General features: G+C 35.8%; 1 protein-coding gene across 1 annotated transcript in view; it reads right to left on the reverse strand.

The window, feature by feature from the left end:
- LOC144965364 (lachesin-like) overlaps window positions 1–13,506 on the reverse strand; it is a 237,110-nt gene that overhangs the window by 68,241 nt on the left and 155,363 nt on the right. The window contains exons 3-4 of the mRNA XM_078900618.1: window positions 12,424–12,560; window positions 1,216–1,429 (exon numbers count right to left, since the gene is read on the reverse strand). Coding sequence (XP_078756744.1) covers window positions 1,216–1,429; window positions 12,424–12,560 — 351 coding nt within the window. The remainder of the gene's footprint in view (window positions 1–1,215; window positions 1,430–12,423; window positions 12,561–13,506) is intronic.

Genomic DNA, 13,506 nt, shown 5'->3' on the forward strand with positions numbered 1-13,506 from the left:
GACTTATTTGGGGGTTCAAGAGCTCTGTGACCATATGACTTCACACTGGAACGACGTTAAAGGAGTGTGACAGCTCTTTTCGTTTATCAGTTATGGCTGTCACGGGCATGAGCAACTGAACTCCCTTCAACCATATTACTCTGTGTCTAAACCATTATTTGTCTCAATTATTTCTAAATTACATTTGTAATATAAGTAATTGCAAGGATGCCTTTGATCAAAATCATTATCACGATGGTAATTGGCATCAGATTGAAATAATGCGTCTCCTTATGAATCCTCAATGTTGAAGCAATGAACTTGTTCAGTTTTAGCGGGGCGGGAGGGGGGGGGGGGGGGGGGTTCTGGTATCATTTTGTTATCTAGCTCATTTGGCAGAGATCGCTGACTGACTTTCAGTGACGGCCCACCACTGCCATGTCACAACTGAACAATGGAGAATACCTGTTCCATTGATCACGTAATAGATGAGAAAAGTAGTGACGCCACCCCTTCCACTTCTCTGGTTCCAAAATCCTTGGAAATGTTTATGTAACACCTTTGGAGGATAGGCTATATATTGAAGCATTAGGTGGCATAACTATTTTAGTATAAGCAGATTCTAAGGATTATGAGACGTAAAAGAGAGCGAGAATAGATGATCTTTATTGACAACCAGCATATATTTAGACTAGAAAATAAGATGTCCTCACTCTGAAACCAGAAGATAATTTAAACAAGGTATGTATTCAGTCCTCCGGAAAAGTGGTTTTACACTTCCAATGAAACTGGAACCAGTTTTGTTTGACACCACACTTTTGGATTTGTTGGTTATCTTGATTGATTTTTATTTTCGCATTCAGGTTAGAAAGCTTAACTTTGATTGCATGTGTCTCTTAATTAGTAAATGAATTACAAAGTGGCGTTAGGTTTTTAAAAATGTATAAGACAATTTTATTAGATGTGGTCATAATAAAATAATTTGTCACCGGGATACAAAAATGTTGTCTGTTTATGATTTTGTTCATCGGTATTGAGACACTGGAATCTGCCCATGAAAGAAAAACCCTGTGGAATCTTCTAAATTGAAGTTATGGACTTAAAAGGGAGAAGAAGTTCGTTTGTTTATGGAAAAAAGCTTATTCAAAACTGATAAAGGCAATTTTGAGACCGACATAAGATTTGATTTCACATTTTCATCTTTTTTCTCAAAACTTGAATTTAAAGAGCACTCACCTAGAACTTTGAGGGTGACATGGTGCCGAAGGTGCCTCATCCGGGAACTGACCTGGCATTCATACACCCCGGCATCGGATGTTTTCACTTCTCTGATGATAAGGTTCCAGTTGTTGGTTCCTTTGGGGTGCTCCACCCCATATCTGGGGTCTTCGTTGAATGACATGTACCCTACTGTCAAGGGGGTCGCATCGGAAGCACGCCTCCATATGACCTGGGAGTTATCATAGAAGCATTGTTGATAATGATAATGATAAAAGTGAATTAATAATAATAATAATAATAATAATAATAATAATAATAATAATAATAATAATAATAATAATAATAATAATAATAATAATAATAATAATAATAATGATGATGATGATGATGATGATGATGATGATGATGATGATGATGATGATGATGATGATGATAATAATAATAATAATAATGACGATGGATGATGATAGTGAGGAGGAAGAGGGGGAAGTAGTCTTGTCTTAAATGTGGAAATTGAGGGAATTTTGGTTAGGAACAAAATCCTTTAAAATACATGTTTTTACGTCAATATTGATTGAAATTAATTCTAGATTATTGGATTTCAAACCATGGGTTTTGATAAATTAAATAACAAAGCTTAGAGAATATGCACTGGCCTCGGGATCAGGCCAGTGGCCATAAGAATAACCTAAGGTCAGATCAAAGCCTCCTGTATTTTCAACATTACGATAGACCTTGATCTTGACATGTAGACTTGTTGGCAAGAGAGAAAGGCTGGGGTACTACACTATTGCTTCCCCTTGTTGCATTGTTATGCTATCAATATCAAGAAATTCAGATCTGTCAAGAATAATCCTGAATAATACTCTTTGGTAACTCAACTTGTCATCTTAAGGTTTAACCTTATAGAGGCGGGGTTCGATTATACTGATGTCAGATGTTTCCGTTTCCACCAAGAGAGAAGTAAAATCGATGCTATTCGGGCTCCATTACATACCAAATCGCACAACTGTTCGGCACTGTTAATTGAGAACGGTTAAATTTGATAGTTATAACAACAAAATAATTATTATCTAAAAGAGAAATTCTGATATTTTTTAATGCAATCTAGTCGCAAATGGTTAAGGTATCGAAACACGAAGGTCAACAAAGAAGAAACAATAACAAATGGTTTTCTGATATGTAGATGGAGTAGGATTTGAAGGAGAATTTGTTTCGTAAAACACCAAATGTAAGCATTATGTCATTCAATAAAAATGAATACCATTTCTATCTGGCTAAACAATTCTAAATGGATGTGTCCGACATGGAAAATGTGTACAATCTGTAACAGAAAAGTGGTTTCTCACAAAAATAACAACAGTAGATGGTGTCATTTTAATCATGTGTATCAAAATGTTGAAATCAGATTCTTTGATATACAACGCGAGTGGCTGCTGCTTTGGAGAATATAAACGTCAGTGAGTTGAGACTCATTCAAGTGTAAGCCTCTAACGATGACCCAAGCATTCCTGTCTTTATAATATATGATATTAACGCGCATTTTCATCACTGGGTGATGCTCAATGCGCGAAAATGGCAACAGTCAGATCTAATCCTTTTAACCAATCTAACAGTTGCACTTCTTTCTGCTCTCTTCGTGAAATCATGTAATAGCTATTTGTAATAGCTTTGATTCAAATTTATACGTATATGAAGAGATATTCAGCTTCAATATTTAAGACGAGAGAAAGGATTATTGGCATTTTCTTCTGCACTCGAAACAAACACGTATTTTTAAATGTTGGCCAGAAAACCTTTCCTTGAAATAGAGATAGGGAAGTTTTGGGATTCCTCTTTATCAAAATAAATGATTGAACATGTATGAAAACTATATCAATATTAAACTTTTATCTATATTTTCTTACGATATTTTCAGTTCTCTTACCAGTTAAGTCTTTTGTTTTGATAAAGTGGGATTCTAAACATCAAAAACAGTATTTGTTATGTTATACATTGAAGTTAAATTCGTTTTTATTTCAAATAGATATGATAAGGTATGCGGCATGATACACGAACCGTGTGTAGGACGTTTTAAGAGTCGTTTCGTTCGGTATGCGGTCACCAGCAGTGCTTTGCCTCACTTTCATTTCAACATTATCTATCAAAAAAATGATCTGAAAAAGTGTTCTTTGAAACAGTTCCAGACAAAGCAGGAAGAGAACTGATAGAGAAGAAAAAAAAAACATCCCAAAAATCAGCGGCCTCGACAGGGGACCGAACCTCAGACCTCCTGATTACCACTACACCACAGAGGTTACCTGATGGTTGGTACGAGGTAATTGTGAACCCTCATCACCTGCATCACAAAACACAAACATTGAACAGGGGAAGACGCGAAAGCACGCATTGGCTTCATTTTTATTTTGAAAAAGTAAGGATAGTCTGTCACTCGATCAGAATGATGAGTTTGAAATATTTTGACATTTACAGTGAAAACGAAAGTATTGATATATTATGCCTGCTGCCGCGACCGCATATTATGTGTCTTTATTTAAACTCCTATATACGCCTGCACATCCAATTCATAATATTTTTAATATTAGGTTGAAATAAATGGAACTTGGCCTGCAAAGGCTTATCATTATTTCGGTGATTTTCTTAATTCATCATAATAAGAGCAAGATGAGTGCCACCTTGATTACAGTCTAGAGATAAGATTAAAGGGAGGTGAAGTGTGACAATTTTCTATTGGAAAAGGTCGAAGTACATTATATGTTAACGTCGGAAATTGTATGATTAAATGCTTACCAACTGTGGCAAGCATTTAAAAAGAACAAATAAATTAAATAGCAGTTAGTAATAAAAAACCAAACACAAGAGTAACGCATGGTTTAAGCACAATCTGTTCATAGATAATATAGTATGGTGACGACTGATCATATCTCTGACGTTCTGGTCCATTTAGATGTACAGACTTTTGGTACGCGATCCGACGGATTTCCACAAATTGTGGATAATGGACCAAAACTCATGAAAACTGAGCGTGTAAACGGGGAATTTCAATCTCGTCCGACGGATATCCGCCAAGTCTCCTGATATCAGGAGCCGCCTGATATTGTCCTGTCCTCGTGTTGACGGATCGTCGTGGTGATTAGTTTTAACTGAAGTCTCTCTTACTTCAAACTACGGAAAAGGGGGGTGAGTGAAGGTCACTCATTTATTTGTGCTGTGTGGTTGTGTGTGTGGCGTGGGGTGGTGGTGGTAGTGTGTATGTGTGTATGTGTGTGTGTGTGTGTGTGTGTGTGTGTGTGTGTTGTCCCAGATCCGAAGCGGATTAATTATCTGTAAGTCTAAATGCATTTTTTCTCGTCGCATCTGTCGATTCGCGGTGACCCACATCCACCGTCGCAAATCCATGTTCGTCGGACCGCGTACGAAAAGTCTGTACGTCTAAATAGGCCATTTGCCTAAATGTATTCATATATTCGGACATGTGTGAATACTAAATTTACATGTAAAGGTGAGCAGTTACAAGAAGCATTCGGGGACTGAGCATTATTATGCCTTTTGTGATGTAAAAATGACAATAGCTATATATAACATACCACACAAAACTATATGGCACCGCGAACGTTTGTAGTTTGATTGATAGAATTTAGTGAGAACTAATCATTAAAAATGGCTTGCTAAGAACAATAACAAAGAGCTGAGTGACGTCAATTTCTTCGGGAAGTCCCGGTTATTGAGTTTTTGCCATGATGCGGGTCATTTCATTCAATCGATTGACATTTGAAGGAGAAGGACGATTTTTCTGGCCAAATTTTGAAATACGTGTCTTTCCAGAGTACGACAGTTAATTGGTTAAAGACCTACCTTTATGGGCTTTAATTTACCGTTTAGTATCTTAATTATCATACCTTTTCGATTCGATGGGTCAACTCGACATATATTTAATGTCATTAATTATGTGGCAGATTGTGGGGTGATTAGTGGGTCAGTGGTCATTACGATAACATATGTGGTTGCCAGGTGGGTAATTTTCTTTGTCACGTTAATGATGATATTAATAACAATGGCAATGGTGGGGACGATGGTGGTGGTGGTGATGATGATGATGATGGTGATGAAGATAATGATGATGGTGATGATTATAATAGTGATGATATTAATCACGATGATGATGATGATGATAATAATAATAATAATAATAATAATAATAATAATAATAATAATAATAATAATAATAATAATAATAATAAGGATAATAATAATGATGATAATAATAATAATAATAATAATAATAATAATAATAATAATAATGATGATGATGATGATGATGATGATGATGATGATGATGATGATGATGATGATGATGATGATGAAATAATAATAATAATAATAATAATTATTATTATTATTATTATTATTATTATTATTATTATTATTATTATTATTATTATTATTATTATTATTATTATTATCATCATTATTATTATTAATAATATTATTATTATAATCACCATCATCATCATCATCATCATCATCATCATCATACCAGATTATCATGTCAATTCCCTAATGCTGGAATAAGATAAATAAATCCATATTTCCAATATCTATATTTTAATTCAGCCATTTGCCAATAAGTGGTTAATTGCCGAAATTATTTTTTGAAATTTTTCGAAACATAAACTAAGCATGTTATTGTTTATCTCAGACCCTATAAATAGCTCACATGCTAATTCGTGAGCGGATAAAAAGATCAGGCCGCGTCTAGAATTCGGATGCCAAATGGGTGCAAAGATAAGAACTTCAAGTGGTTTGGGTTCCAGTCAAAGTAGACAAGGCATACTGTGATTCGTTTCGTGCGGCTATGTGTCTAGTGATATGACGCTCGCTTTCTGATCAGTAAGTTCTGGGTTCGAGTCCCAAGCGGTGAATAGTTAAGTCATTGTAAAATGAGTACTGGATCTTTACCTGCGTTGTCTCTGTCCGAAATATTAAAATATCGCCTGACATGCGCCATGTCTCGTTCTACATGTTAACTGTTGCTGTTGGCTAGGGACGTCTTGTAAAGCGCTTTGAGAACCTTTAGTGGATATTGTACTATATAAAAGCTCACGCTGAAGTTTCAATTCTTTTTATTAAAAAAAAAATAGTCCTTTAAAGCTAATAAGCACAAAGAGCTGGAGTTTATCCCGGTTTCTATAGCGTGAAACAGACAATAGCTATTGCTTGCTATCCTTTGGATAAGACGCTGGTCTATTGAAAACTACTTTCCGCCAGATCCAACAGACTCAGCTACCCAATCACTGCTGGGTGGACAGGGAAGTCCTACAAAAAACCATCAACTGCACCTTCATGATTGATCTAGGTCCCTCTACGTGTGAAACGGGTGCCCTCTTTTCAACACATTATATTAAAATTCATTTATTGCGCATCATCTGAAAACCTTCTAATAGAGTACCTAATGCTCAACATTTAAGCTTAGGCCAAAAAAAATTAAACATTTGATTTAGAGTATAAGCCGTCTTTGAAGAAATCAGTTTCGTTTCTTAACAAGAAAGACACGCATGAAAAAATTTGGCCAGATCTTTCGTCCTCCAAAAATCGATCGGTTTAATGACTCTCATCTTGGTAAAATCTTTCAAACCTGGGACCTCGCGATCAGAAAATTCATCCTTCAAATATCGATCGATGTATATGACCCTCATCTGTGAAAAAAAAATCTCAAACTTGGGTTCTCGTGATGGTATATATATATATATATGTGTGTGTGTGTGTGTGTGTGTGTGTGTGTGTATGTGTGTGTGTGTTCATGAGCGTGTGTGTGTGTGTGTTTATCATATGTATGCGTCTATGGGTGGTATGATTCTACAAACATGTGTGTTTGTATTATTACATATTGGATTGGATTGCATTTGCATTAGGTCTTGGGAATGAGAGCAGAGTGTGTCTCTATGCCAAATTGACAAATTTCGTGAGAATAAAATCAAATTCGGCACAATCTTCTACGACAGGTCAAAATGACATACGCATGTATATGACGTCATTGCAAATAACGAAATTATCTTTTTTCTTCTTCTCGCAAGGCTGCTCCTTAGATACAGATTTCAAGATAAGGATAATAACAAATACATACTAAACCAGGCAGGTGATACAACACGTCACTTATTATACGTTATCTCTCATGCAATTCCACTGCTTCTGGCAAATAGCTCACACTATCAAACTGTTATAACAAAAATATCCAAGCCAACAGACGTCATTTCGTTATAACAAATAGTTCAATAAATAGTTTGCATTGTTTATTGACATGGTAGTAGATGAAATCAGTGTGGTATAGCACTGCATTCGCTACAGTCATTTTCGTTATATGAAGTTCTGAGCCTAAGATAATATTTTTATTATTTTTAAAATTATTATTTGTTGATAATGCGTGATGGATTACATACTATGCCTTTAATGATTGTTTATCTTACTAATAGATAATTCGATAAAATGGCGTGTCATTTAATATTTTGCAATATTCAAACAGGTATCCAATAAGTCACACGGCAATTACGATTAATTCGAGAGCTATCGGATCATAAATAAATATTCTGCATAGCTAATGATGATAAATATCGAGGAAACCGTACATGCTAAATAAATGTTATCGTTTCGTAATTTGCCAGATATCATAAATAAAACAGCGATGTTTCTACCGGTTTTCCATAAAATTGACAACATTAGCCTTCAGGCACCAACCTCCGATCGCTCCCCACATAGTCGAATGAATGGGCTTGAGCTTTATATATATATATATATATATATATATATATATATAGAGAGAGAGAGAGAGAGAGAGAGAGAGAGAGAGAGAGAGAGAGAGCAATATCCACTAAACGTGCTCAAAGTGCTTTACAAAGGGTCCCTGACCAACAAGCAACACATAACATGTAGAACGGAGACATTAGACGATATTACAATTGTTACGACAGAGACAACGCTGCAAACGGCCAGGTACTCATTTTACATCTAAGTGCAGTGAGCGAACCAAACTGCAGATAACCTCTTAGTGCTGAAAAATATTACAGCCCAAAGATTAGTGGCTTGTTCATATTTCTGAGCGTCTCACTCTTCCCTCGATGAATAAATCTCCCTTAGCAATAAATTATGCTAACATTTCAACATCTTGACATGAGATTTGTATACATATATATATATATATATATATATATATATATATATATATATATATATGTGTGTGTGTGTGTGTGTGTGTGTCTGTCTGTGTGTGTATGTGACCCCTCGCCTCAAAACGGTATTATGTCGGAATGATTATGATGCTGAAAATGGAGTTTATGGCCGGATATATCCGACTTGCAATGAATTTGTTTTATTGAAGAGAATGAATGTCCTATCTTAGAATGCTAAATAGCAATAGTTCAATTTTTTTTACCAATTTAGCTTTAAATTCGGCTTTTTAGTATCTGGTTCATCCCGGCATAATACCGTTTTGAGAAGATGGGTCACGTATATATATATATATATATATATATATATATATATATATATATATATTATTTTTTTTTAAAATATATTTACCACAATGTTTGAGACAGTCTACATTAATGTTTCAGGCTTAATTTGCCATCGTCAGGACTGAGTTGTTTTGTTGACTGTTGTTGTTTCTTGAAGTGGTTCCGGTTTAAAGTTAATTAACAAGAATTTCCGCCGATGTGGACACGTTCCGTACATCTCACTTTTCGTGTTGAGTGTGGCTTCATGAGGGTGTTTGATTATAGTATATTTCTCTTCCAGGCATAAGCTACATTGTTTTGATGTTGGTGTGTATCCTGTTGCTTTAGATAAAATTTTCCATGAAATGTTGTGGTCTAGTTTGTTGTCTTTCAATTTCCAAATATGTTCGCTGAGTTTTGTGGATGTTTTTTTGTTAGTGTTTCTAAATGTTGAGGTGTGGAGGTTGTATCTTGTTTTGAAATTATTTTCTGTTAGTCCTACATATTTTTCTTGCTTCAGTATATATATATATACACTAACTGTGCTCAAAGAGTTTTACAAACGTACAGCATCGTGTAGAACGAGACATGGCGCCTGTTAGGCGATATTGCAACTCCGACAGAGACAACGCTGTCAATGGCCAAGTACTGATTTTACACCTGAGTACTGTGAAAGAATGTGAGAAAAGAGCCTTTTCCGAGGACTCAACTATGCGTCAAGCGAGGCTCAAACCTAAGACCTTCTGATTGGAAAGCGAGTTAATTACTGTTACGAAATCTTTCAATGTTGACTGAAGAAAACGTGTAATTCCAAATAAATAATTGAAAAATAAAATTCCCTTTATTCATCATCCATGGGAGGAATTTGTCTCTAAGGTCTATTCCAAGGGAAGACTGGAATAACCCAGGTGTAAGCCGCAATGTAGCGCCGCAAATTGAGATAGGGGGAGGTGGCTTGCTCAAGGCCACACAACGCAGAGGCGGGTGATCGAACTCGGTACATTTCGGATACGAAGCAAAGACCGTACTGCTGAGCCACGCTGCATCTGTTAAACCTTGAACTTATTAGTTTGTTTTATTAATAATCCTCCTAGATGCAATAATAATAGACAAAAATGAATATAACAGCTATAAAAAAAATAACAAAATATTGAACACGGACCGTTTCGGACTCAAAACCATTTTTCAGCCAACATCAACAACAACAAAAACAATAAATACATTACTAAAAAAAAACAGTTCGACGACTAAATGTTTCGTAAATCCTCTCTGTTGAAAAAAAAAATCTTGGAATGTCTATATCATGAACAACTCACTCTGCGTAAAACAATACAAATACACACACATACACACACACACACACACAGACATATATATAAATATATATATATATATATATATATATATATATATATATATATATATATACAGGAAGACAAAAAAATCTTTAACACCCAAATGTAAACATTATGTACTTGCTGTATCCTTTGATCTGGAAGACACCTTGCATATTGATATCATAATCAAATTTCCCAGTCATTTTAACAGTTTTGCATCGACAGCGATTCAGATGGTTATGAGATTAAAAATGTACACATCAAAACAATCGTTAATCTTTTTTCATCATACCGCTAGAAGAAATAATTTCAGTTCGGGCAAATGTATTTTAAAATAACTTTACAGGATTTTCTGAAAAATGCATGTTTTGAATGACATTATCATTTTCATTTGAAGAGCTCTACAATGACCTCCCCCCAGTGACCTCGAAGATCCAAAAGAGAAGACTGAGACTTGCGGAGCATTGCTGGAGACACAAAGAGGAGATTGCAAACAGTCTTGTTCTATGGGAACCACCTGAGCGAACCAGAAGCAGAGGCAGGCAGAATAAAACCTACATTGACTGTCTGCTAGATGACACAGGAATGGACAACACCCGGGAGCTGCGTACGCTTATGGAGGACAGGACAGAATGGCGAAGACTTGTGGCTCATGTTGGGCGCCCCAAGGGGCGGCCTAAGTAAGTAAGTAAGTATCATTTGCATACTAGATATTAGAAGTCATAAAAGAGCTGCTAAAATGTTACGAAAAACTAAATTCTGTTCTAAGACAGATTATGAAATACAAGTCCTCACAATATCAGTATCCGATGTATTTTTGTTTGTGAATTCTGAATATCTCTGAAGAAGAGGTACGAACAACAAGGCTATTTTAACCACAGAGAAAAACATTCCCGAAGTGTAACGTTGTGAAGTCCTATTGGACTATCTCAGGACCATGCAAACTGTTTTCCACAAGACAATGTAGTGTTCTTTTGAACAACATGGGTTACATTTGTAAAGTATTTTCAATGAGCATATACAATATTATGATCTGCCCTCTTGGAACGCCGTATGTAGTGTATAGATAGAATGTGCTTGGCCAAGGAGTTCACAACATTGCCATCCGGAAGTATAACGGACCTACACACAAACTCTGTGTAACCATGAACTTTTATAGTCTGGTTAATACAGTTTAGTGAGAACAACTCACAAACGCGGATGGCAAAAACAATAACAAAGACCTGAGTGACGTCATCTGCATACTATCTATAATATCGTCGCCATCGTTAACTTATAGCCCGACATTGACCAAAAAATGACGTCAAAATGCCAGTCTTTGGCCACAAAAGAAAACAAATCGTGAGTTGTATTCAATAGTTCAACCAATGGGACCACTTGTTTCCATGAGCACTACTAACGACAACTCACTAGGCGGTGCAAAAACCAATTAATGACGTCAAAATGCCAGTCTTTTTGGGTTTCAGTGTCAGGCTATAACTTAACGATGGCTACGACAATATCGGGTATATCCACTGTTTTACTGTTTTTATTCCGTGTCACTCTTCTTGTAACTATTTATTAACTGCGTCGCCTTCATATTGTCAAGAGAACATGATAACAACTCAAGGGAAATCTGTAAAGCAATGTAATCATGAAAGAAAAAGAAAATAGTCACATAGCAAGAATCCGAACATAAATCTGTTCCAATAAAAATGTTCAGAATATCGAGGCTTAAGAATGATTAAATCATTTTGTATGGATATAACGAAGTTGACGTCACTCAGGTCTTTGTTATTGTTTTTTCTGTTGTTTTTTTTTTTTTTTTTTTTTTTTTGCCTTTCATGTTTATGAGTAATTCTCACTAAATGGTATTAATCAGACTATAAATGCTCATGGTTACACAGAGTTTGTGTGTTGCTCCGTTATACGTATGTTGTGAGCTTCTTAGCCAAGCGCATACTATCTATAAAGAAAGAAAGAAAATTATCCCCGAGCTCATATTTTTGCATTGTCAAAATATTCAATACTCTTCAACACTTCCTTCCTAATGACGCATGGTAACTTAGTAACACTGGCTCTAAACTATCGGAACAATGGCGGACGCCCGTATGAAATATTTCCCCGGCGAGCAAAAAAGCGTATCCAGAGGGGGAAAAAATATAAATTTGATCATGTTTTGACTTTTACACATTCTGATCACAAGGCATATTATGAAAAGTTCTAGCCAGCATGAAGAATAAAAGGTAATGATTTTCTTTGTTTAGAACCAAGATGGCCGCCGTTGCCGGGCGGCGTGACATCAGACTATTGAATCCAATTGACATAGATCCGTAAAACCCTTCCTTGACTGTGAAGGTATGTGCCGACGGGGCGGGGCGGGGGATTGGGTTATAGAATGTGTTACATTTTAATCTTACCTTTTTCTTTCCCAAGTTTGTGATTGCACAATCTAAAACAGCCACTTGCCCCGCTCTGTAGGTAAAATTATTGCCGGAGGGGAGGAACTTGGGGAGATCTTGGAAGTCAAAGGAACTTCGGCTTCGTGCGAGAACACCTGTAAAATGAACAAAATGAAAATAGTTTTGCTGTAAATAATGTTGTTTTCTGGGATTGATTTATGGTTGAAGCGTTAACACTTTCTGTTTGATGTGTGTGTGTGTGTGTGTGTGTGTTTGTTGTGTGTGTGTGTGTGTGTATGTGTGTGTGTGATTGTGCGCGTGTGTGTATTTATGTGTGTTTGTGTGTAACGAGGTGGCAATGAAGGGTTTTTAGATGAATCATCAGATACCAAGATAGATGTAATATACAACAAATATATAGGACACATCAAATTTGAATCATACAAAGTAAATTTTCTAAAGAATCGTAACCATAATTTACCTCAGCAAAATAAATATATGAATTATGAAATTATTGCCTTTGTAGTGTCTTTCATTTAAAATTAAACTACTCTGTAAGTAGCGACCATTTTAATGATGTAGTAATGCAGTAAGACAATAGAGCAAAACTTGTAGGCCCCATTGGTCATGCACTTAAAAATAAAAAATGACAAAGTCACTATTGAAATATTAACTATCATAACAAGAGCCGTTGTGATGATTATTCACACAAAAAAGTCGGTCAGGCAGGTCGTGTTTAAAATTTATCCTATTTTTATGACTAGTCTGATTTAATCACCAAGGATGACGAAAGAAGATAATTCACCGGAGAATGAAGGGGAGAATGAAAGAAGTGAGAGCGACGAGAAAGAATGTGAGGAAACTACGGAGAAGAGAAAGGGATAAAAATCACTTGTATGAAAACAAGGTTGTACAGGGATTCAAACATTAACCAGTTATCTTGGAAAAATACGCGCATTCAAAAGTACCTCGCGAAGTCCCAGGTTTGAGAATCTATGCCAAGATGAGGGTCATTTAAATCGATCGATATTTGAAAGACGAGTTTTCTGGCCAAATAGTTAAATACGCGTTGGGTTTTTTTTCTCCAAAGTACGGCAGTAA

The sequence above is a fragment of the Berghia stephanieae genome, chromosome 2 (genome assembly GCF_034508935.2).
Source record: "Berghia stephanieae isolate SIO BIC M18660-M18661 chromosome 2, UCSD_Bste_1.3, whole genome shotgun sequence".
Classification (NCBI taxonomy): Eukaryota; Metazoa; Mollusca; class Gastropoda; order Nudibranchia; family Aeolidiidae; genus Berghia; species Berghia stephanieae.